Source organism: Mesoplodon mirus (genome assembly GCF_964341445.2).
Source record: "Mesoplodon mirus genome assembly, chromosome: 7".
Lineage (NCBI taxonomy): Eukaryota > Metazoa > Chordata > Mammalia > Artiodactyla > Ziphiidae > Mesoplodon > Mesoplodon mirus.
Window position 1 is genome coordinate 132,690,485 of NC_138983.1, and position 23,461 is coordinate 132,713,945.

General features: G+C 41.3%; 1 protein-coding gene across 1 annotated transcript; it reads left to right on the forward strand.

The window, feature by feature from the left end:
- On the forward strand, positions 1–23,413 carry STT3A (STT3 oligosaccharyltransferase complex catalytic subunit A). The gene is made up of 18 exons (XM_082628985.1): positions 1–83; positions 2,144–2,270; positions 3,044–3,104; positions 5,611–5,732; positions 6,098–6,243; positions 7,440–7,530; positions 8,826–8,932; positions 9,856–10,020; positions 11,281–11,461; positions 12,298–12,453; positions 13,413–13,504; positions 14,191–14,346; positions 14,608–14,796; positions 15,715–15,831; positions 15,949–16,051; positions 19,728–19,916; positions 20,932–21,047; positions 21,607–23,413. The coding sequence occupies exons 2-18, from the start codon at positions 2,183–2,185 to the stop codon at positions 21,643–21,645; spliced, it is 2,118 nt and encodes a 705-aa protein (XP_082485111.1). The 5' UTR covers positions 1–83; positions 2,144–2,182; the 3' UTR covers positions 21,646–23,413.
- Positions 23,414–23,461: the final 48 nt, after the last annotated feature.

Here is a 23,461-nt window from a genome sequence, read left to right on the forward strand (position 1 = left end):
CGGACCCGACGCTGCCATGGTTGGGTGCGCCGCTGAACGGATGGCAGGGGGAGGCGAGCGGATTCCTGAGGAGCCCGGGTCAGGTGAGAAGACCCTAGGATATAACTTGAGGGTTAGGGGCAAGTGCAGTCCAAGGCGCTGGTGGGGCTTTAACGGCGTCGGGCGTGGGCGCGGGCAGAGTCTGGGGCCTTGCAGAGGAGGGGGCGTGGGGCGTGTGGGGGACGACCTGGAATGGAAGGATGGGGGGCGTCTAGGATGGGGCGGGCGCTTAGGCTAGGAGGGCGTGGAAAAGATCGGACCCTGGGACTAGTCCTGGAGGGGATGGCGCTCAGGATGCTGAGGCGGTGGGGTGTCCCGCGCTGGGTGGTGTCCGGGGTGTTGCATTTCATGAAGATGGGAGACGGAGGGAGGAGGGACGCGCAGGAGTGAGCAGAAGTGGGGGAGGGTGGGGCTAGCGTGAGAAAGCGTGTGGGCCAGCGGGTGGGCAAGTTGCTGTCTTCGGAACTAGAGCCAGGGTGGGACAGGGGGCCACAGCTTGCCGGCACAGACGAGGTGGAGGACAGATGCCAGGTGCTTTAAGGAAAGTGTCTTTGCCTTTATTTGCTTTAGCGGTGTGCGAACACGGCCAGAGAGCACAGTATGGAAACTCCCTTAAGGTCCTGGCCTAAATTACCAGCTCCTTTACTCAGTTTTCAGGTAGAGGTTCTAGTACTCTCATCTCGTCCACTTAGTCTTCTAGGCGTGTGGCTCACATCAGCTCAGCGGTGGTAGTTTTGCTGTTTCAGGAGAAAACAAGTACAAACCTGAGGGATGTGGCTGGATTAGGGACTTCCTGGAGTTCGGTGTTTAGTTTTGATTTCAAGATAAGGTTTTCCTTTGGGATTAGGATTAAATGTAAAACCATCCCTCTGGGACAGTTAATTATGGAAAAGATGCTTGACTTCCCACAGTTAGAGCTAGAAATACATGATTCTTCATGCCTTCCACCCTGTCCAGTGTTATTTTTTCCGCTCCTTTCCCCTAGTAATAGTGGGAGAAAGATCAGGAAGGATCCGGGTTCCTTTTTTTCCCCTGCAGTCTTGTACAGTGTTGCATATTCTTTATTATCATATTCTTTGTCACTTAGCCCTTGACCAGTTTATGGTTTAAGAAGGCAGTGCTGTCTTAAACAGAAATAGCTAACCTCCTAATTAGTGCTGATAAATCTTGTCCGCCAAGTGATCACTATTCTGAATGGTCTACAGCCTGCTTCCCTCAACATTTTATTTTAATATCGTTCCCCCCTCCCCCGGCCCAACCTTTCTTTGCTTTAGTAGGAAAATTTTATTCTCTTTTCCTTCCAGATTATCGTCTGGTTCCATGAGCTGTCTTTGGGATCAGTGGCTTAAATGCAGTGTTAATTCCAGGATGCTTTGAGACAGCTGATGGGAAGTGGGTGTAGATCTGAGCAGTAGTTATAGTGTGATGTAAGCGATTGCAAGTGCGGTGATCTATGTGTATCCCCCTCTCTTCCTGAGTGCACGACTGTACCTGCGTTAGTGAGCGAGCAGTCGTGCTCTCTAGTTGACCCTGCAACCCCACTGGGATTTGGAACAGAAAGTTTGCAGCCAGTCAGTTGAAGCTGAAATTTAGGGCTGTAAACTGTGCTGATTCAGTCATGACGTCTATTTCTCAGCCTTCTGCTTTCACTTCTGTGCTCATTCCCTGCTTTCTTTCATACATCCCTGCCTTTTCTTGAATGCTCTGTTTCTCCATTTAATTATTCTTTTCTCTATTTCCAGTCTTTCCTGTTTTCTTTGCATGTCTTCCTCCAACCCCCTTTTTTCTGTGTTTCTTCTTTACTCCTGTTGTACCACACTGTTGCCAATTGTGCTTATGTGCTTGTTAGCTGCGAGGACTGGGAAACAGAATTATGGTGATAGAGTCTCATTCCTTTTCATCCTTGACTCACAGACCTGACATGCCTACTTACTTGACAGTTGGTCATAATTCAGGCTTGGCTTGGGTATTAGTATTAGCTCTGACCCTCTCTGGTGTGTGCATTACTCCTGTTTCTGTGTTTCTCTACCACCGTAAAATATGAAACTGAATTAGGTAAATTGAAGGTGTTTAATATCTTATGGTCTTGACTTTTCCATTTTAGCCATTTGAGTGTCATCTGTTGCCACCCATTGATGTCAAGATGACCAAGCTGGGATTTTTACGGTTGTCCTATGAGAAGCAGGACACACTTCTGAAGCTTCTAATTCTGTCAATGGCTGCTGTGTTATGTGAGTGTGCATGTGGACCTCTCTTTCTTCAGATATGGAAAGGAGAAAATCTTGAAAAAATCCACAACGGCTCTCTTAAATGCCTTGTTTTTTTCCAGCAGATTGCAATGTGTTCTTTTTACTGTTCTCAATCAGTAGAATTTTGTGAAAGCAAAATAAAAGAAACACAAGGATTATAAAAGTTGGGACTAGTGATCATCTGGGAAAGAATGAGAAGCACGCTGTACTAATTCTGTTTTCTCTTAGGACTGAAAGAGATACCGGGGACTCTGAGATACTGAATTTTGTAAAAGATACTTGTCTTCTGTGGTTGCCTGCCTTAGTACTTCTGAAAATCTCTCCAGAACTTACTCTGTTTTCTTAGGTTTTTCTAGCTCTTCATGAGTCATAAGTAGTCTTGATTTCCTTACCTCTTAGTTTGCTTCAAACTAAGGTTTGGGGAGGTAAGGTTGTGGGGAGGGGAGGTCAACATATATACAAGACGACCATGTAAATTGGGTGCAATATTAGTAGGTGAATGTGTTGTCATAGGCCTTGATAATAAGTAGTTAAATGTGTCCTACTTAAGTGGAAATGTAGGTGTCATTGTCAGGGGAAAGCGAACTTCTTTGTTTCTTTTGTGTGGGAGGAATGGATAAATACTTTAATCAGCATCATTTTGTACTTCCTGTGACTTGTGTGCTGGATAATACTGTTATCGCTATAATATTACTACCTATTATTGTTTTTCATGGTACATTACCATTAAAATAATAGTTCTCTGGTTTTTGCAGCGTTCTCCACTCGTCTCTTTGCTGTCCTGAGATTTGAAAGTGTCATCCATGAATTTGATCCGTGAGTACCTTTGCTTGGTCTGGTATTTCCTTTGGAAAGCATTTAGGTTCATGGTTTTCAGATTTACGTTCCAGTGAGCTCTCCGTGATGGGGATGGACTTTCTATACATTTTGGGGGGAAAACTCTCAAGTGTTCCAAAGGAGATAATTGTCTCCTTTTGAAACATTTCTGTTGGAATTTGAAACCAAGCGAGTCTCTCAAGCTCTTAAAAAATGAGAGAGGGGTTGCTGGTATGCCTTATCACTTAAGATCTGGCTAAGCTAAGAGAAGCCTGGCTTCTCAGCTTGGTAGACAGTTAATGGTGCAGATTGAGGGAAAGGGGCCTGGGCCTGGTGTGTGTTTGAGGCTCAAAAGAAAAATTATAGGTCATGAACTTGAGATCTGTGACTTTTTTCTGTTTAACAGTGAATATGATAGAAATTGGGCCTATCAGTTAAGTTGTAAGACACTGAGGAAAATTTAAAGCTGTGAGTTGGATTGGAGATTTTATTAGATAAAAAGAGGCATAGGTGGAAAACATTTACTGAGCTTCATTTTGTTCCAAGAACTGTTTTACAGATTATCTATAAATCCTTACAATAACCCTACGAGAAGGGGGTAGTGGTGTCTCCTTTCCACAAATGTGGCTGAGGCTGGCAGAGACCATTCAAGGTTACACAGAGTAAATGGAGGAGCCAGGATTTGAATCTACGTTTGTTTGTTTCTAGACACTGGAGTAACTATATTATATTACCTAACATTAAGGCTTAATTAAAAATTTGGAGAACGAGAATCATAGGTTCTTGAAACATCATTGATATCTTAAAAATAGCATATTCAGTTTATGGAGCATTGATTCAAGTTTAATACCTGCATGTATTAGCAAATTGGTCGTATTGTTTTGTGTAGATATTTGAAAGCACTTTGGAGGCATACAGATCTTTTCTTTGGGGACTCCCAAATCAATTGTTTCTGTTTTTTTTTTTTCTCTCTCATGAATGAGGAAACTTATATCCTTTCGTTTCTTTTTTTTTTTTTTTTTTTTTGCGGTACGCGGGCCTCTCACTGTTGTGACCCCTCCCGTTGTGGAGCACAGGCTCCGGACGTGCAGGCTCAGCGGCCATGGCCCACAGGCCCAGCTGCTCCGGGGCATGTGGGATCTTCCCGGACCGGGGCACGAACCCGCGTCCCCTGCATCGGCAGGCGGACTCTCAACCACTGCGCCACCAGGGAAGCCCATCCTTTTGTTTCTTGATCACCAGTCTGTTAGGGCTTTTTCTCAGACCCTCTAGATGAGCAAACACTGAGATGAGATGGTCAGGGAAAGCAAGAGCATCTGCTCTGTAGTTGTAGAGATGGAAGGGACTGTACACATCATGTGATTTGACAGTTCTTTTTGCAGAGCAGGAAACTGAGACCAGTGTGTGAACCCAGGCCAGACCTTTTCCCACTAACTTGCACTTCCTCTGTCTCACTCTGCCTCTCCTTCTGTTCGGTAAAGGACATGATTCTGACACACGTTGACTGCCTTCTACCCTCATCCCTTCTGTCTCCCTGACAGTTACCAAAATAACATTCATCAACAACAACCAGAAGGATAGAGATTTCTGCCATCTGCTACTTTACTTACTTCAGCTGCTAAAACTTGACTGACCAACGAGGAAATAGGGTTAGAGGGGTGGGCAGGAAAGATGGTTAGTCATGATTATCTTTAGTGATTAAGCAACTCCCTTTATTTTACTTATTTGTTTATATTTTTATTATTTCCATATATATTTTTGTCTTTTTTATTTCTTTTTAAATGAGAAATTTAAGAGAAGGGGTTACATAGCTTGGACCTAAAGAACTGTGTCCGTATATAACTGTAAGCATTTTATGTCAAGTATTTTTTATGTAGTCTATATTTTTATGCTACCATGGAGGTGGCATTCAGAACCATTTTAGATAACCACATGAGTAGATCTAATTATTACAAGTTTAAACACTTATTAAGAAGTTTGTGTTATGGAGTGGACTAAAAAATGTTCATCCTGCGTATGGTGTTACACCCACATCTTTAGAGATGCTCATCACCTCAGGTTATCCTTGTCTCCTTGCCTGTGGTATGGAAATATTCTTCTGTGTGTTCCTGTCACTTGAAAAGAGTCAAGTCTGTTGGTGTCCACATCTCAGCTGTCCTGTCTTTGGAGTGCTTGAATTTTCTGACTGGGGCTGATGCCTACTACATGCCAGCCTGGTGAAGCATCCTTCTTGAGTGTTATCTTATAAGGTTAGACTACGGTTGCATTTCCTTATGAGAGAAGCAGTGCTTTAACTGAGACAAGCATGGAGCTAGAAATGAGGAGGCTTATGGTGATGTAAAATGATTTTCATGCTTGAAATACTTTTTGGTACCAAACTGACTTTTACTGGGGTAATGATAAGTTCCTCAGTGGTGTAACCTGAGGAGCAAAAGTCACTGCAAGTTGAGGCAAGTGTTTGAGTATGGAGAGGAGGGAGCCCCAATTCATTTCTTTCTCGTTAAAGGTACTTTAATTATCGGACTACCCGGTTCCTGGCTGAGGAGGGATTTTATAAATTCCATAACTGGTTTGATGACCGGGCCTGGTACCCTTTGGGACGAATCATTGGAGGAACAATTTACCCAGGTGAGGGGAACAGGATTTTTTTTCTTCACAGCAGTAAGATATTTTTGTATTATGGAACAGTGTCTTTTATTTCTAATATCTTCGTTTTGTGACACTTGTAATTTCACTCTGATTGCAGATTCCTAAAAGTAGATCTTATATAGAAGGGAGAACATGTATGGGAGAGCGGGAATGGGTAGTTTTTCATAAATTCTGGACTTCTGCTTGAATCCATAGGAGAGAAATTTATAGGCCTCCTGCAGTTGCTGTATTAGTATTTCTGGTGGTTTGTCAAAACCTGTGTTATCACTTGGATTTTCCCTTTCTCTTTCCCTTAAGGTCTTTGTCTTATTAGGATAACCTATTGGCCTTTCTTCTTGTTACAGGCTTAATGATCACCTCTGCTGCAATCTACCATGTCCTCCATTTTTTCCACATCACCATCGACATTCGGAATGTCTGTGTGTTCCTGGCCCCTCTCTTCTCTTCCTTCACCACCATCGTCACGTACCACCTTACCAAAGAGCTCAAGGTGAAGGATTTGGGGTGACAGGAGGCTTGGGAATGAATGTTGTTGAACCTCTCAAGTTGATGCTAAAGGGTGGGGGACTGTGAGCCTTAGAAGGGCAGAGAGCCAGAGGCTAAAGACAGCTTTTGCTGAGCCGAATTACTGAGTTTACCCCATCCCCTCCCTAGAATATGTGATTTCTTATCATTAGCAACTGTTTATTCTTATAAGAGAACATATGGAGGTCAAATATAAATTGCTACATATGGGAAAAAAATATTTAAAATGAGGTTTAGATTTTGAATTACCTCACAATCTAAGGGAGAGGAAAAATAACTACAAGAAGCGTTCCGAAGTGGTTAGTTCTTCCTACTGGAAATGGACAGTTAGCAATTATTTGTTAATTTTTTTTCAAATGTTTATTTAAAAATTCTTAAAGCACTTGGCTTTTGTAGTAGACTCCATAATACTGACTCTCTTCTTCTAGGTTTCTGCATTGCTGACCCTGGCTCCTCGGATGCTATTCTTAGTTTGTGGCTATGGTGTCAGGGAGTTACCTTAGAGGTGATAAACTAGTGGGAGGGCTTGGGAAACTTGAGTTTAATTTGGAAACGTTTTCATCCTTCTCCTTGATGCCCTTGTTCCAAATTAGACTCTTACGAACAGACAAGTCCTTCCTTTTTTGGAGTGTGGTTTATACTTTGTTGTTCCTCTCTCCTGAGTTCACAGATTGCCTAGGAATAGTCCAGCTTTATTATCTAAGCTCCTGGCATCTTTAGTCCAGAGAGATTGTCACCTGTCTTTGTCGGCTTTTGAGCTCAAATACATATGGTCTTCCTTTGACTGTCCTTGAATAGCTTGTAGAGGGGTGACTGGTGTTCCTGTGGTGTGCAGATATTGTCACGGGTAGGGACTCCTAGGTCTGGGGCTACTCCAGCCCAACAGCCCATTCAGGGACGGCATCTGACAGCTTACCTGGTTTGTCTGTTCTTAGCATGTGTGTACTCAGTTTCAGACTTGCCATCATCGCGGGGAACTGGTCGTGCAGTATGCAGCTTTCTTGTGCTGCGAACGTTTCTAGCATGTCTAGCACCACGTCTACCGTGGACCGTGTCCGACTGTCCTCTGGGCCCACTGTAAGCAGAATGGACTAGCGGGTCCTCTCTCCTCTTTCATAGGTGCATTGGCGCTAACGTCCTGTTACCCCTCTCGTCTCACAGGATGCAGGAGCTGGACTTCTTGCTGCAGCCATGATTGCTGTAGTTCCTGGCTATATCTCCCGATCTGTGGCTGGCTCCTATGATAATGAAGGTAAGACTTAAAGTGCTGAAGAGGATCTGTTCACCTCATTATCCAGTAGAGCTTCACGAAGTGCAGTGGAATCTGGGTTCAAATCTGTTGTTTAGTGATAGCAAAAACGGTGTCTGGCTGAGAAGATTAGAAATGGGCAGGAAGGGACTTCCCTGGGGGTCCAGTGGTTGAGACTTTGCCTTCCAGTGCAGGGGGTGTGGGTTTGATCCCTGGTCGGGGAGCTAGGATCCCACAGGCCTCTCGGCCAGGGGAACAAAACATAAAACAGAAGCAATACTGTAACAGATTCAATAGAGACTTTAAAAACAGTCCACATCCAAAAAAAAAAAAAAAAATGAGCAGGAAGAGACCTCAGACAAGTTTATATTCTCTCTCTGTCATTTCCTCTAGAAAGGTAGCTGGTAATTTCCTTATATAAGGCCTTTGGCTCATCTCTGTACTCCTAAAAGTAGAGTTAAGTTTTAGTGTTGGTTGGTACTATTGTTTTAACGTTGTAATCATTTGCTTCATTTTCCTAGATGAGAGGAATGGATATTCTTAAAACTATAGTGACTTTTATTGACTTATTTCCAATTCAACCTGTATTTATTGAATGTTATTGGTAAAACAGTGTTAGGTGCTATACAGATAGTTAATGAATAGGAGTATTGGCTTATAATTAAGGAATTATAGGGATATAATGGCCCATAATCTATTAACACAGATGAATGTAGACTATAAAAATAAATAATAATGGGCAGATAGTATCATGGGCCATGAGAGAAGGGTGAACAGAGTAATTTGGGAACGTGGTGAGAGGAGAGATTAATTCAGATTTGGGGATCACGGAAGGCTTTTTGGAAGTAGTTGTATTTGAACTGGGCCCTGAAGTTGGAACTTCGTTAGGCAGATACTAAGGAGAGAGGCAGTCGGGGCATACGGACCAGCTTGTGGTAAGATGTAGAGGCAGGCTGGTGCGTGATAGTACGGGATATCTTTAGGACTGAAACAGCAGGGAATTTAGTGCCTGGAAAGAATAGTAGTAATAATGACTAATACTTACTGAGTGCTTGCTGCATGCTAGATACTGTTCTAAGTGCTTTACATGCAATAGTTAAATTTGTCTTCACAATAGTTTTATGAAGTAGATACTATTGTGGACTCTTTTTACAGGAAACTGAGACAAAGGGAGGTAGAGTAATTACATTGTTAATGGGTAGTAGGTCTGAGATATGAATCCAGGTAGTTTGTTCCAGAACAGTATTAAATACTCTTCCAGCATGGCCTTTTACTGAATTTTTGTGTTCTTTCTGCAGGGATTGCCATCTTCTGCATGCTACTCACCTACTACATGTGGATCAAAGCAGTAAAGACTGGTTCCATCTATTGGGCAGCCAAGTGTGCCCTTGCTTATTTCTACATGGTAACTCTTCACTCCCTACTTTCAGGAGTCTCTCTGTGTCTGAATACCTATTGGGATCAACTGATATAAATTGGAAGTAGCTCTTGGGCTTTGAGACCATGAACTAGAGGCTAAAAGTCTTTATATAGTCTCTTGTGTCCATACAAAGCCTAATCCAAGACAGGCAGGGATATCCGTTGTATAATAGCAAGATAGAGATAATTTTTTTAATTTTTAAAGGTTTCCAGATACTATATTTCCTATGGATATATATTGGTTGGCCAACTCTCTTTTCTGGTGTGTTCCCCTTAAATTTTTCCTTTCCTGACGTATATTTTTTTCTGTTCAATCTTGTAAACACCGAGACTTCTTTCCTTAACTGCTTCCACTTGCTCACGTTTCCCTTGAATCCCTAAATCCTCTGTGTGACCTTACTGTAGGGTGTATCCAGATTAATGCTGAGAGTTGGGGGCCTCTTGTTTTGTGATCGTGATGGCAGGAGCCATAGCAAACAGAGGATTGAGTTACAGTAATGGGTGTTAATTTGATTTTCCTACTTAAAGAAGTCAATTATTTAAACTCTTTAAACCACTTGGTGTAAATAAAGTTTTTGGTTACTGTAAAGAGATGTTCTTTAAAAAGGTCACAGGTAGGGCTTCCCTGGTGGTGCAGTGGTTGGGAGTCCTCCTGCTGATGCAGGGGACGTGGGTTCGTGCCCCGGTCCGGGAGGATCCCGCGTGCCGCGGAGCGGCTCGGCCCGTGAGCCATGGCCGCTGAGCCTGTGCGTCCGGAGCCTGTGCTCTGCAACGGGTGAGGCCGCAACAGTGAGAGGCCCGCGTACCCCCCCCACCAAAAAAAATGGTCACAGGTAACATTCTAAGGTACAGTGGTGGTGATCCAAGGAGGAGTGCTCAGACGAACTTTTCTTTTTTATCCTGTCCTAGGTCTCTTCATGGGGAGGTTATGTGTTCTTGATCAACTTGATCCCGCTTCATGTACTGGTGCTGATGCTCACAGGACGTTTCTCCCACCGGATCTATGTGGCCTACTGTACTGTTTACTGCCTGGGCACCATTCTTTCCATGCAGATCTCCTTTGTGGGTTTCCAGGTGAGCCCTAGACTGAGTGGGGTTTTTAGCTTCTTCCACTTTTTGTAAGCAGCTCCAACTAAATTGATTTATCTTGGATTCTGGTGAGGATTGTAAAAGTTATTCACAGGTCTGACCTTGCTAACACTGCTTCTGTTAACTGAAGCAACGGAGTCATTGGTCATTAAAGTCTGCCTCCTGGAGTGTGTTAATATTTGTTCATGAAGTTTGAATTTAATGACTCCTAACTTGGCTTAGGTTTATGGGAGGAGGAGGGATATTTTGGATGAGCTGAGTTAATGTGAGTGATCACAGTTATCTTTTAAAGTCCTTTTTAATGCGAATGACTCCATTTAATAGTAATGACCCTTGAACTTCTTAATCGGGCCTAAGTGAAAGTTCTTTAGCAAGCAAATCCTGAACCTTTTAACCACATTACCCCACAGGGTTAAGAGACAGCTATTAAGTCAGAGAATAACGTGGTATGTGTGATTTCTCATGTAAAATTTTTATGAAAGTGGAACCCTTATTCAGGTCAGCAAGCTTTTCTTTACTGATCACCTGCTGTATGCAATTTGCTAATACCTGGGAAATGTTAAAAGTAAAAATGTGGTTCTGGTCCTTAAGGAAGTCACAGTCTTGTTGGGAAAGAAGCACATGCTTCTAGAACCACTAGTCTGTGGTCTAGTCGTTCTAGAAATGTAGTTCCTGGACCAGCAGTGTCAGCAGCATCTGGGAACTCATTAGAAATGCAAATTCTGGGGACCTGCCACAGATCTACTGAATCAGAAACTCTGGCGGTGGGGCTCAGCAGTCTGTCTAAACCACCCCCCTTCCTGTCCCCTGCCATGATTATGATGCCTGGTGGAGTTTGAGACCATTGGTCTAAGTTTTGGAAGAGATCTAAAGTGTGTGGAGTATAGAGGAGGGTGATGGATTTCAGTTTGGTAGATTAGGAGGAAATGGTATTTGCATTGGGCCTTGAATGATCAGAATTTCCGTGAATGCAAATTTTGGGAAAGTGAGAATTGCAATCGAGGCTCAAGAAATAGCCTGAGCAAAGGCCAGAGATGTGATAATGATAGAGTGTGGTACACTTTGGGGGACTCAAAATATTCTTTGGAAAATGAGGCAGGTGAATTAGACCCTCCTCTAGATCGGTCCTAATTCCTTGGTGGCCTTAGAACTCATTGGACCCTTTGGTCTGAAGTTGGTCAGGATAATTCAGGTCCAGGCTGGACCCATTCTTTTCCTAACAGTCTCATATGCTTTCACCTACAGCCCGTCCTTTCATCAGAGCACATGGCAGCCTTTGGGGTCTTTGGTCTCTGCCAGATCCATGCCTTTGTGGATTATCTACGCAGCAAGTTGAATCCACAGCAATTTGAAGTTCTCTTCCGAAGTGTCATCTCCCTGGTAGGCTTTGTCCTTCTCACCGTGGGAGCTCTCCTCATGCTGACAGGTAGGGAAGGCTTTTACTATTAAGTGTAAATGGGTATGAACATAGAATAAACTCCAAAAATATGGGTTATTTCCTGGCCACAGAAAGATTCATTCTTTTCCTCCTATTTCTCTTGATTTCAAGCATATAAAGTCCAACTTCTGCACATTCAGTCCTCTTGTCAGCCAGTGTCTGGATTCAGCATAGAAAGAAAATCATGTTAGATCAGCTCTACACTTGGTGACAGGACTGTATTTTACCATGCTGATCTTTCTCCTCTGTGTGTGTGTGTGTGTGTGTGTGTGTGTGTGTGTGTGAGTGAGTGAGTGAGTGAGTGAGTGAGTGAGTGAGTGAAATCCTAACATTGCTTTTGCCCTACAGTGTGGCCTCATCTAATCCCATATGACAGAACTGTGACTGTTTAGTTTGGGTAGCATGCCACGTTTTCCTCCTCTCTTCATCTTCCTCACGTACACTTCTCAGAGTCTGATTTGATTTTGCCCAAGACTCTGTGTATTCAGAGCAGCACTGGAGGACTGAGCGACTTAGCTTATAGCATTGGCCTTGGTTTGACCAGATTTGTCCTAAAACCCTTCTAGGAAGTATCTCTGCCTCCCTTCTCTCTGAGTTTATATACAACCTGACTTTATTTTACTGACTGTGCTGACAAAGGTACTCTCAAGTTTGACAGAAAGGAAGGAGTGAAATTCTCAAAGTATTGGTGGCATTTAAACAAAAACCTAGTCCTCCTCTGTCTCAGAGAAGCTCATTAAAATGGAAAGTTGTGATTAGTTAGAATCACATGTTATTTTGTTTCAGAAGTAATTGTGAAATATTTGTTGCCTCTTTGCTTCCAGGAAAAATATCTCCCTGGACAGGGCGTTTCTACTCACTGCTGGATCCTTCTTATGCTAAGAACAACATCCCCATCATCGCCTCTGTGTCTGAGCATCAGCCTACGACCTGGTCCTCGTACTATTTCGACCTGCAGCTTCTCGTCTTCATGTTTCCAGGTCTGTCTGCCTTGTTCTGAAGTGGTCTTCTTTCTAAGAATCATCATTTGATTCAAAATAAGTAAAATACCCTCATCCTTGTGCTTTTGCTGTTGTTTTTGTTTTTTGCCTGTTTATCTATGCAGTACAGAGGATGGCTAAGCACATTTTTCTAATATTTGAAGCAGAGTAGAAGTCAGAAGTTGAACAATTGCAGATACTGGCAAGTTCAGAGTCTCACAGTTTTCTGTTCATTTGTATCATAAGTTACAGTTCAGCCCTAGTTCAGGGTTTTTGAGTGCTTCTAGAATACTCCACCCCTCATCCCTGACTCCTCCCCATTTGTCTTCTTGGCAGTATTGAATTTTGAGAATAGGCATAGCTGACTGTAAAACCTCTTCATCTAACTTATCTTCTGGCCAATTCAGATATGTCTTAGAATTTACCAGTGGTAGAGACTTTACTTTGCTTTTTATTAAAATAACTTTTTTTTTCTTATTATGAAAGTAAGTTGTCATTTGTAAAAATATAGACAAATATTTAAAAAAGTAAAATTTCAGGAGTTCTCACCACACACCTGTTGCTACTGTTAACGCTTTGATGTATATTCATCCATTTATTTATTGATTAGAAGTCAGATGCTAGTTTTTCCTCTGACTTTTAAAATTTCATAATCATGATAATTTGTTATTTAGTATTACTTTAGAGAAGTAATATTTAAGATATATCATTTGTTAGTTTTTTAAGTACAGAGTTGTGTAAAGAGGAAGGCATATGGTCCATAAACTTCCACAGCAGTACTTTAATTGATGTATTTTATTCTATTTTATAAATATTCTGTAATTAACTACATCCTTAATGTTGGACATTTATGTGGTTTCAGATTTTTCGCTGTTTTAAAGAGTGCCGTAGTAACATCTTTGCATGTATCTATGATTGTTTTTTCAGCTTTTCACTTCTTTTTACTTTTACTTTTGTAGTTGGTCTTTATTACTGCTTTAGCAACCTGTCTGATGCCCGGATTTTCATCATCATGTATGGTGTGACCAGCATGTACTTTTCAGCTGTGATGGTGAGGAATGAATGCCTGCAGTCTTAGCGAACCTTTCCACCCCTAGCTCTGAGGGTTTTCTTCGTCCCCCTGCATGGCAGGTTCAGTATTGATGCTGTGCAGGGGCTTCCCTCTGAGCGCTTGAGGGGCTGCGTGGTAAAGCTGCTCACTGTTGTTGATCCTTCCCAGGAATGTATGGGGCACTCATACATTCTGATTGTGGGGCCCACCTTCCTTGGATTCATAGCCCTCATGTTAGGGAGAGGTGCTTTGTCACTTGTTGAAGAAATTGACCCTGGGTGGGTTCCTTCCCCTCTCTTTCTGGTGTCTTAAAAAGGGAGATGATGTTTTTTTCTTAAAGGCCTGGGTTCTGAGTGCTAGGTTGTTAAAAGAGAGAAGGGAGTTTATATATTGCAGTTAAGTCAGTGCTTCTCACACTTTTTTGATCCCAAACCACAGTGAAGAAATACATTTTATGTCATATCATTGCTCAGGGTATACACGTATACATGTAGACCTGAAAAACAAACTTTAAGAAAATATATATTCTACTCTAGATGTATCCAGTATTTTCTCCTCTATTTTGTTCATTCCACTGGCAAATCATGTTTGTTGAAAGCCCCTGCATTGATGTCCTGATCTACTACCGGGTTGACCTCTGTACCTCGTAAAACACTGATGGCGATCTTGCTTCCTGTTGCTTTTAGGTGCGTCTGATGCTGGTGTTGGCGCCTGTTATGTGCATTCTTTCTGGCATTGGCGTCTCTCAGGTGCTGTCCACGTACATGAAGAATTTGGACATAAGTCGACCAGACAAGAAGAACAAGAAACAACAGGATTCTACCTACCCTATTAAGAATGAAGTGAGAATTAAGCAACGCAAAGAACTGGCTTGGGGAACTGTGTGTGCCTGTGTGTGTGTGTGTGTCTGCATTGGTATTTTGTTTGTTGGTGTGAGTGAGGGGGCGTAAAGTAGGGCACTGTCACACGAGGTCGGAGTGAACTCATACAGCCTCCAGTTTATTCCGCGTCATCTCATCTACATTACTGACCGTGTGGAAGAAGCTGTTCCGTGTGACGTACATTTCACTTGGTTTACAACACAGCTCTTCTTCCTTGTCTAGGTGGCAAGTGGCATGATACTCGTCATGGCTTTCTTCCTCATCACCTACACCTTTCATTCCACCTGGGTGACCAGCGAGGCCTACTCTTCCCCGTCCATCGTGCTGTCTGCTCGTGGTGGGGATGGCAGTAGGATCATTTTCGATGACTTCCGAGAAGCATACTATTGGCTTCGTCACAATACTCCAGAGGTGAAGATTTGGGAGGCGTGGGATTGTGCGGTAGGACGCAGGGAGAGGCATTTGATGTTATAGTGAATCAAATAGCTTTTAGATGGGTGGAAAGCTTGGAGGAATGGGAACTATCGAACCTGGTGTCGAATGAGCCTTAAAGGTCAACCTCCATTGAATTCAGGATTTTTTCTGTAAGCGACCTTTACTGGTAATTATCTGCACTCTGCTTGGACACTTGTATTGACAGCATGGTGATTTTATCCTGAGGTAGGCCACCCCAATTATAAAAGAAGAAAAATAGTTAATAAATAATGCATGTTTATTGTAGAAAAATCGGAAAATAGAAGCAAAGCAAAGAAAAAGGAGACATAAATTTTCCATAAAGGATCGCCTAATGATAACCACTTTTAACATTTTGGATTATACCATTTGAGAATCTGAAGTGATTTTCTTTCCAATAGCTACTGGGAATGGCACTTCTGAGTTAGATTCTTCTAAGAATTTCTTCATCCTTTTTCGTCCTATCCTGTGATTTGTTCCCCCTCCCCCACCCCCCTTCTTTTTAGTAACTGATTATTGTGACTTTGTTTTTGGTCATTTATTTAATACGGTTATCTGATGACACCAGGCTGTATATTTGGAAATACTGCACAGCCCACTACACCTCCCGCACCATTATGCTTGTTTGCGTAAGATGATCTGAGATGAAAGTATTGGCAATGTTGTGTTGTATAATTTGTGTTTAGATTTCATGATTGTATGTAAATGTAGGACGAGGTACCAAGATGTATTTTCTTGTTGGGCATATGTTATTCTGTGAAGAAACTGATTAATTAGCAATATCTCACTTCCTGTCAGATGCCCGTCCACCCCTCTTGTATTTGATTTTGGAGGCAGTGAGAAGCTTGTTATTTCCATCTCCCATTCTTCTTTCAGGATGCGAAGGTCATGTCATGGTGGGATTATGGCTACCAGATTACAGCTATGGCGAATCGGACTATTTTAGTGGATAACAACACATGGAATAATACCCATATTTCTCGAGTAGGGCAGGTAAGGTGAAGGGGTCATTTGAGTGTTTGATGCACAGGGTCTAGTGGGAAATACTTCTCCATGAGGGATCATATGGCCTGGAATTTTGTGCTGAGAAACGTGTGTGTGTTTTTCTAGGCAATGGCATCCACAGAAGAAAAAGCCTATGAGATCATGAGGGAGCTTGATGTTAGCTATGTGCTGGTCATTTTTGGAGGACTTACTGGGTATTCCTCTGATGGTAATGTACTTGATTCTATTTCTAGCTACAAGGCATAGATTCTAAGAAAACTAGATGAATCTCCTATTTTTCTATCCTTTTACCAATATCTTAATGTATTTTCTTAGTTGGGGAAGTTTCTAAGTATTTGCAACTTGAGGTTTGGTTATTTTGATTTTTTTTTTTTTTTTTTGCAACAGGTAGGAAGTAGATATAAAGAATTCTTCTCATGTAGGTATGGCATGCTATAATTGTCTAAAGACCTAGGAGTAGTTCCACAACCAGTGAAAAATAGAGAATATAAGGCTTCTGAAAATGAGCTTTAGAATTAACATTTTTTAGTGGGTTTAAGCCATAGAATCATCTGCCAACTTAAAATGTTTTATATATATATATTTATATGGCATATGTTAACCATGTTCCCTATGATTATTAGCAAAATCGTATGTTTAGAAGAATCATCCAAATATAGTTCTCTGCCTTAAAAAAAACTTAAAAAAATTAAAGCAATACCTGTTTATATTTTAAAATGTTAAATACTTCTGAAGGTTTATAATAAAAAATGGTAGTCCTGTGCCCCTAAACTACCTTATAACATCAGTTCCCAGGAAAATTATTCCTTCAGTTATTTCTTCTAGTACTTATGTACGTATTTCTAAATAATATGTATATCCTGCTATTCATTGATTGATCATTTTAGATACCCTGTATCAACTTCTTATTAAGATAAGGAATTTAGTTCTTTGTATGATTCCCTCCCGCTTTCTGTCTTGCATCTTCTCAGTAGAGTTAATGATCAGTTTTTGGTTAAATCCAGATAAAGTGTTTTCATCATGACTAAGTAAATATTATTTACTGCTGAGTCAACCTGTACACCATGTTTACATTCTTATCTAGAATAACTTGTTTTCTGCAGTTAATAATTACCTCATATTTCTGTCTTAATTTTCTTTGAATATGTGGTTGCTTCTTAGAGATGTTCAGATTTTGGATTATGTCTGGCTTCTGATATAGACAGACTTAACAAATCCACCTGGATAGTGTATGTAAAGTGTCAGTATAAAGTAATAAGACTAGTTTCTATGTGTGGTGTGTCTTGTACAAGCAGAGGAAGAATGATGATAGCAGGGATGTGGTCCCATGGACTTGAACTTTCACAAACAATTGTTTCAGCACCATTTGGTTGTGTTTGATTATAGGTTTTTTTCTTGCTAATAATAATAATTTATCCAAATAGTACGGAAAAGTATTTGTGTATGTATGTATGTTTGTGTGCATATGTATTTTTATATATGCAAATGTACACACGTATGTGGTAGAAATGGATAGTTCCCTGAAATCTTTAGTATTCCATGATACGTATATATAGCTCACATTTTCTTTATCTGTTCATCTGTTGATAGACTAAGGTTGTTTCCATGTCTTGGCTATTGTGAATAATGCTGCAGTGACTGCTGATATCTCTTTGGGATATTGATTTCATTTCTTCTGGATATATCCCCAGAAGTGGGATTGCAGGATCACATGGTAGTTCTATTTTGAATTTTTTGAGGAACCTCCCTACTCATTCCTGTGGTGTCTGTACCAATTTACATTCCCACCAGCAGTGCACAAGTATTCCCTTTTCTTAATATCCTTACCAGTATGTCTTTTGTCTTTTGACGAGAGCCATTCTAGCAGGTATGAGGTGATGCCTCATTGTAGTTTTGTGTTTCCTTAATGATTAGTGATGTTGAGCACCTTTTCATTCATGTACCTGTTGGCCATTTGAATCTCTTCTTTGGAAAAATGTCTTTTCAGGTCTTTTGCCCATTTTTAATTGGATTATTTGGGGTTTTTTTTTGCTATTGAGTTGTATGAGTTCCTTATATATTTTAGATATTAACCCCTTATTTGATATATGGTTTACAGATATTTTCTCCCATTCCATAGGTTGCCTTTTCATTTTGTTGATCATTTCTTTTGCTGTGCACTCTTCCATTCTCAAAGCTTGTCAGCTTTTTGCTTCAGACATACCTGCCAGGGAGCTATAAAATCAGTACTCTAAGATAGTTGAGTTGATGCTCTGGGGTTTTATTTTTGGTCCTATTTCTGGTTGTGTGGTCTAGGCAAGTCTCTGTGCTTCAGGTTTTCCATTTGAAAGATGGAGGTACGATTGCAGACATTCCATGAGGATAATAATATTATTTCTTGAATACTTACTATGTGACAAACATTATGTAAGGTAACATGCTCTTACTTATAATGTTGTAGCAGCCCTATCGTTGCAGATACTCTCGTTTTTCTAATTCGACATATGAGGAAACTGAAGCACAGAGAGGTTCAGTAACTTGTTCAGGGTCACCCACCTAGAATTGGCAGTGTGGGAATTCAAACCCAGGCAGTTTATCCAGAGTCCAGATCCAGAGTCTGTGTTCTTCACCACTGTGATATTCCCTGGAACCCTTTTTAGTAGGGCAGTAGGAATCTTTTCTTATGGATCAATGATTCATCTTACACTAATCGTCTATTTCCCTAAAGCCTTTGGGGGAGGTACAGGGAGTGACATATTCTAAGAGATAACCTGAGTTGATGGTGCTATCAGTATTTATGGAGCCTGGTAGTGTGTTTGACATAGAAATGTTGACTTCTCATACATGTGCTTTAGAAGTTTGTAACTTTGCAACTGTAGGTCAAGAGGGAGCACATTCTCTCTTCTCTACCTTTTTGGTAAAGCTGCTACTCCCTAGGTCATTCCTGTCCAATGACATGTGGGATCCACGTATGTCATTTAAGATTTTCTATTAGCGGGGCTTCCGTGGTGGCGCAGTGGTTAAGAATCCGCCTGCCAATGCAGGGGACAGGGGTTCGAGCCGTAATCTGGGAAGATCCCACATCCTGTGGAGTAACTAAGCCCATGCGCCACAACTAGTGAGCCTGTGCTCTAGAGCCCACGAGCCACAACTTCTGAGCCTATGTGCCACAACTACTGAAGCCCACATGCCTAGAGCCCGTGCTCCGCAACAAGAGAAGACACCGCAACGAGAAGCCCACGCGTCGCAAGGAAGAGTAGCCCCCGGCCTTCGCAACTAGAGAAAAGCCCACACGCGGCAACGAAGACCCAACATAGCCAAAGATAAATAAATAAAATAAATAAATTTATTAAAAAAATTTTTTTTTCTATTAGCTGTATCAAAATAAGTAAAGAGAAACAGGGAAAGTGAATTTAATAATTTTATTAAACTGAATATATCTAAAACATTAATGTGTAACCAAAATATTTTACCCACTTTTTTTTGTTTTATTTTGGCCTTAGTCTTAGAAATCCAGCATGTATTTTATACTTACAGCACATCTTAATTTGGACTAGCCACATATCAAGTGTCAGCAGCTACATGTGGCTAATAGTTAGCATATTGGACAGCTTAGCCCTAGCTAATACCTAGGACTAACTTCAGTTATGACTTAAGTCTGGGCCAGTAGCATAGGATTTTAGGAGTCTACAGGAAAGTCTATAGGAAAAGCTGTATATTTTGAGGAAAAAAGTTTTGACCATACATTAGCTTTGTTATTTTTATAACTTAGAGTTAAATGGTACTATACTCCGTTAGAAAAGTATTTGGGGGAATTTCCTTAGCCATAGTGACCTTTCATTAGGTGATTTAGCTCCAGCAACCTTTGTGATAACAGCAGTTTTTTCTTTTTCTTTTTTTTCTAGACATCAACAAATTTCTGTGGATGGTCCGGATTGGAGGGAGCACAGATACAGGCAAACATATCAAGGAACACGATTATTATACTCCAACTGGGGAATTCCGTGTGGACCGTGAGGGTTCTCCAGTGCTGCTCAATTGCCTCATGTACAAGATGTGTTACTACCGCTTTGGACAGGTCTACACGGAAGCCAGTGAGTGATTCCTGATAGTGTTAATAACAACGTAACAACAGTAATAGCTAACACGTACAGTGTTTGTTTTTTTTTTTGCGGTACGCGGGCCTCTCACTGTTGTGGCCTCTCCCGTTGCGGAGCACAGGCTCTGGATGCGCAGGCTCAGCGGCCATGGCTCACGGGCCCAGCTGCTCCGCGGCATGTGGGATCTTCCCGGACCGGGGCACGAACCCGCGTCCCCTGCATCAGCAGGCGGACTCTCAACCACTGCGCCACCAGGGAAGCCCCATACAGTGTTTTTTATATGCCAGGCACTGCTTTAAGTGCTCTATATCTACTAATTCACTTAATCCTTACAACAATCCAAAAGGTTGATACTAATATTATTCCCATTTTATATATGAGGAAATTGAGGTACAAGTAGGTTCCTTAACTGCCCAAAGGCACATAACTAGTGCAGAGTCAGGTTAAACTCAGGCAGTCTGGCTCTAGCTTTTGTGCTTTTGCCCATTACTTTTTATTGCCTCTCAGTAAACGGTATTGTAGCGGAGAAAGGAATGTGAAAGGGGATAGAGTGAGATAAAGGACTTTACATTTCTTCAGATCAATTGAAAGTAATTTGATTAAGTCATTCTTTCTGACTTCTTTCTTTTCTTAGTTCTGCAGTTTGGACTATTTTTGAATTAGATGCAGGCCTGTGACATCTGATAGGTTCAGAAGGGTTGCTAGTGTATCACAGAGGCCATGGGTGGTAATCCTCAGGAACAGAGGTGCTTGGAAGTCAGCCCTCTGTCTCTTAGAAGAGATGACCTCCATACACTCTGCCAAGCATCATCTCGCAGAGGACGTGAGTTAGGGTAACACTTGATTTGCCCTTACTAACTGATGTCGTTTTCTGCAGGCCCTACTCTCTAAACAAACTGCATGCTAGGGAATAACATTCCAGTGGGATGATTAATCAAGTTGACTTAGTATTTCTGTAGGAAATCAGCACTGTAGAAAGATGTGTGTCTCCATTTTTGTCACTTTCTAGAGCGTCCACTAGGCTATGACCGTGTTCGGAATGCTGAGATTGGGAATAAAGACTTTGAGCTTGATGTCCTGGAGGAAGCATATACCACAGAACACTGGCTGGTCAGGATATACAAGGTGAGCAGATGTAACACTGAGAAAGCAGCTCTGGTGCTTAAAAACGGGGCCACATGTTTATAAAATAAGGATATTTCTAATGTTGAAAAAGTAGCTTGTGACTCACTTAGAATTTTTCTATTTTTATTTTAGATTGTTCTTAGAAAGTAGACACTCCAGTCTTCTGTCATCCTGGAAGTGGTTACAGTGATATTTTTCCAGTTGGAGCCAGACTTGATCTGTTTTAGTGATTGTCAGTCTTGGGGCGGTGGGGGGAGAGAGAGAGAGGGAGAGAGGGAGAGAAGGAGAGTGTGTGTGTGTTTTCGAACTACATTTTCTTCTCTCCTGCTGAAGAACTTGTGGCATAGAGAGTCACATAGAAGTGTGTTATATCTCTTACGTAAGATAAGGTTGAGAACTCTTGCTGTATTTGGAAGAGTAGCTAGTCCCACACCAGAGCCAAACCGGCAGCATAATCCAATGTAATCTGTCCCCATCTGGGTGAACCCAGCTCAGTAGAGAAGCTCTCCCATGTTGACCTGATGATTGTAAATATTAAACTGATACCTTTCTGTTGCAGGTGAAGGACCTGGATAATCGAGGCTTGTCAAGGACATAAATGTTACGTCCGTTAGGCTCTGATCTGCTTCGCACTGAGTGTGTCACATTTAAGGCGCTGAAGATGGTTTAAAAATATGCAGTTTATAAGAACAGAGCGCGATGAGATTAGAATTGTCTGGAGGTTTTGTCCTGGGCAGTATGGGCTGAGCCAAATGGAATGATCTTTATAATTCTGAGCAGGTTACCAAATGAAATGTCATGGCTTTACTTTGGTCAATTAAAGGGGGGAATTTTTTTTAAAATGTGCCTTATTTGTTTTGACTTATGACTGATTTGAGGAAGCCTAAAGTTTGTGCTGGGCTGATACAAGGACAGAAAACAAACCTCATCTGTGCTCTTAGCTCCCTAAATGAGCCACAGAGGGGCATTCTGTCTTTCTCTCTCAAATCAGGAGAGCTAAGGACTAGCTCAGATCCTACATATACAAACAATTTTGTCATTTCAAAAACTGCAGTACCTAGCACAATGCCTTGCACATAGTGGGTGCTCAGTAAGCTTTTACTGAATGAATAAAAGTTTGTGGGACCAGAGGTGTGCCATTTCTGGGCAGGAAAGGCAGCTGCATTGCCATCATGTCTCTGTTCTCAACATCTCTTGTCCTTAGAGGCTCTTTGACTACAAGCGACAGAAGGTGGCTAGCCAGACCTGATCTCACCAATATTCTTTGGGACTAGTAAGGTGTTTTTGTTTTTGAGCAGGAGTAAATCCAGTGATACTAAATCAGTAGTTTTGAAGACTTAAGGCAAACAGTGAAATTATTCTCAATGGAGAGGAAGAAACTCCTCCGACATTGTATATAGAACTTGATGGTCAGTAGGTGTTTTTGAATTAGCTGATTTGTAACCATACATATCTATCTGAAATCTAGCTTTTCAGTACTCTCACTTATCCTTTAGCGATTTCCTTTAGCTCATGCACTAAAACTGTTGTGATTATTTAAAGGTGAGCTTCTCTCTCCCTTAGTCTCAGCCTCTTTGTTATTATATACCAGTAACAAGCTCCATGATCTGGTTCTGAAGCCCTTGCCAAATTAGCTACAAAAAGCACAGGAGTTCCATCTATATTTAATGTCAGGACAAACAGCCTTATGTTCAGTTACAATAGGGTATTTTATGTATTTTAAGACATATGTCAGTGATGTGTATAAACCCTTAGTTATTAAAAAAAAAATACAAGGTAACTCTTTACTGTTACCTGTTTAAGAAACAGGAGCAATGACATGACTTTCAGATAAGTCAAAATGGTGCTCCTAAAGGTATGCTCAGGTCTACCTGTGTACCCAGGAAGCAGCCTTCCAAACCAGTTTATGTACCAGGTGCTTCAACTGTGGGTGAGATTTAGATCTGATGTAAGATTTGATTTACTATATGTAAGTACATGACTTGATTTATATACAGAATTCCTCCCTAGTGGAAGAGGTTATTCAGAGGTGGGTTTTTTGTTTGTTTGTTTTTTTAACCAATATGAGTAATACCAGTTAGAGATCATTAGCGATTTGCCTCTGTAGGAATGGGATAACACTTTATCACTGTAGCTGTTACTCTTATGATTTTAATTTTGTTACTTTCTAGGCTACATGAAGCTATATTTTTTAAAAATTTACTTCTAATTTCCATTGTTACAGTGAACTTAGTGTAAAAGAAAATCAAATAATTCTAAAAAGCGACAACACTGTTTTCCAACCCTCCAGAGGTACCCACTTTCAACTCAGCTGATTCTCATATTACTTACCGCCATATCATTAAATGACTTGGTTTATTTTGCTATGTGTTGGTTTTTCAATTTTAGGTATCATCTGTTGACTTTCTGGTGTG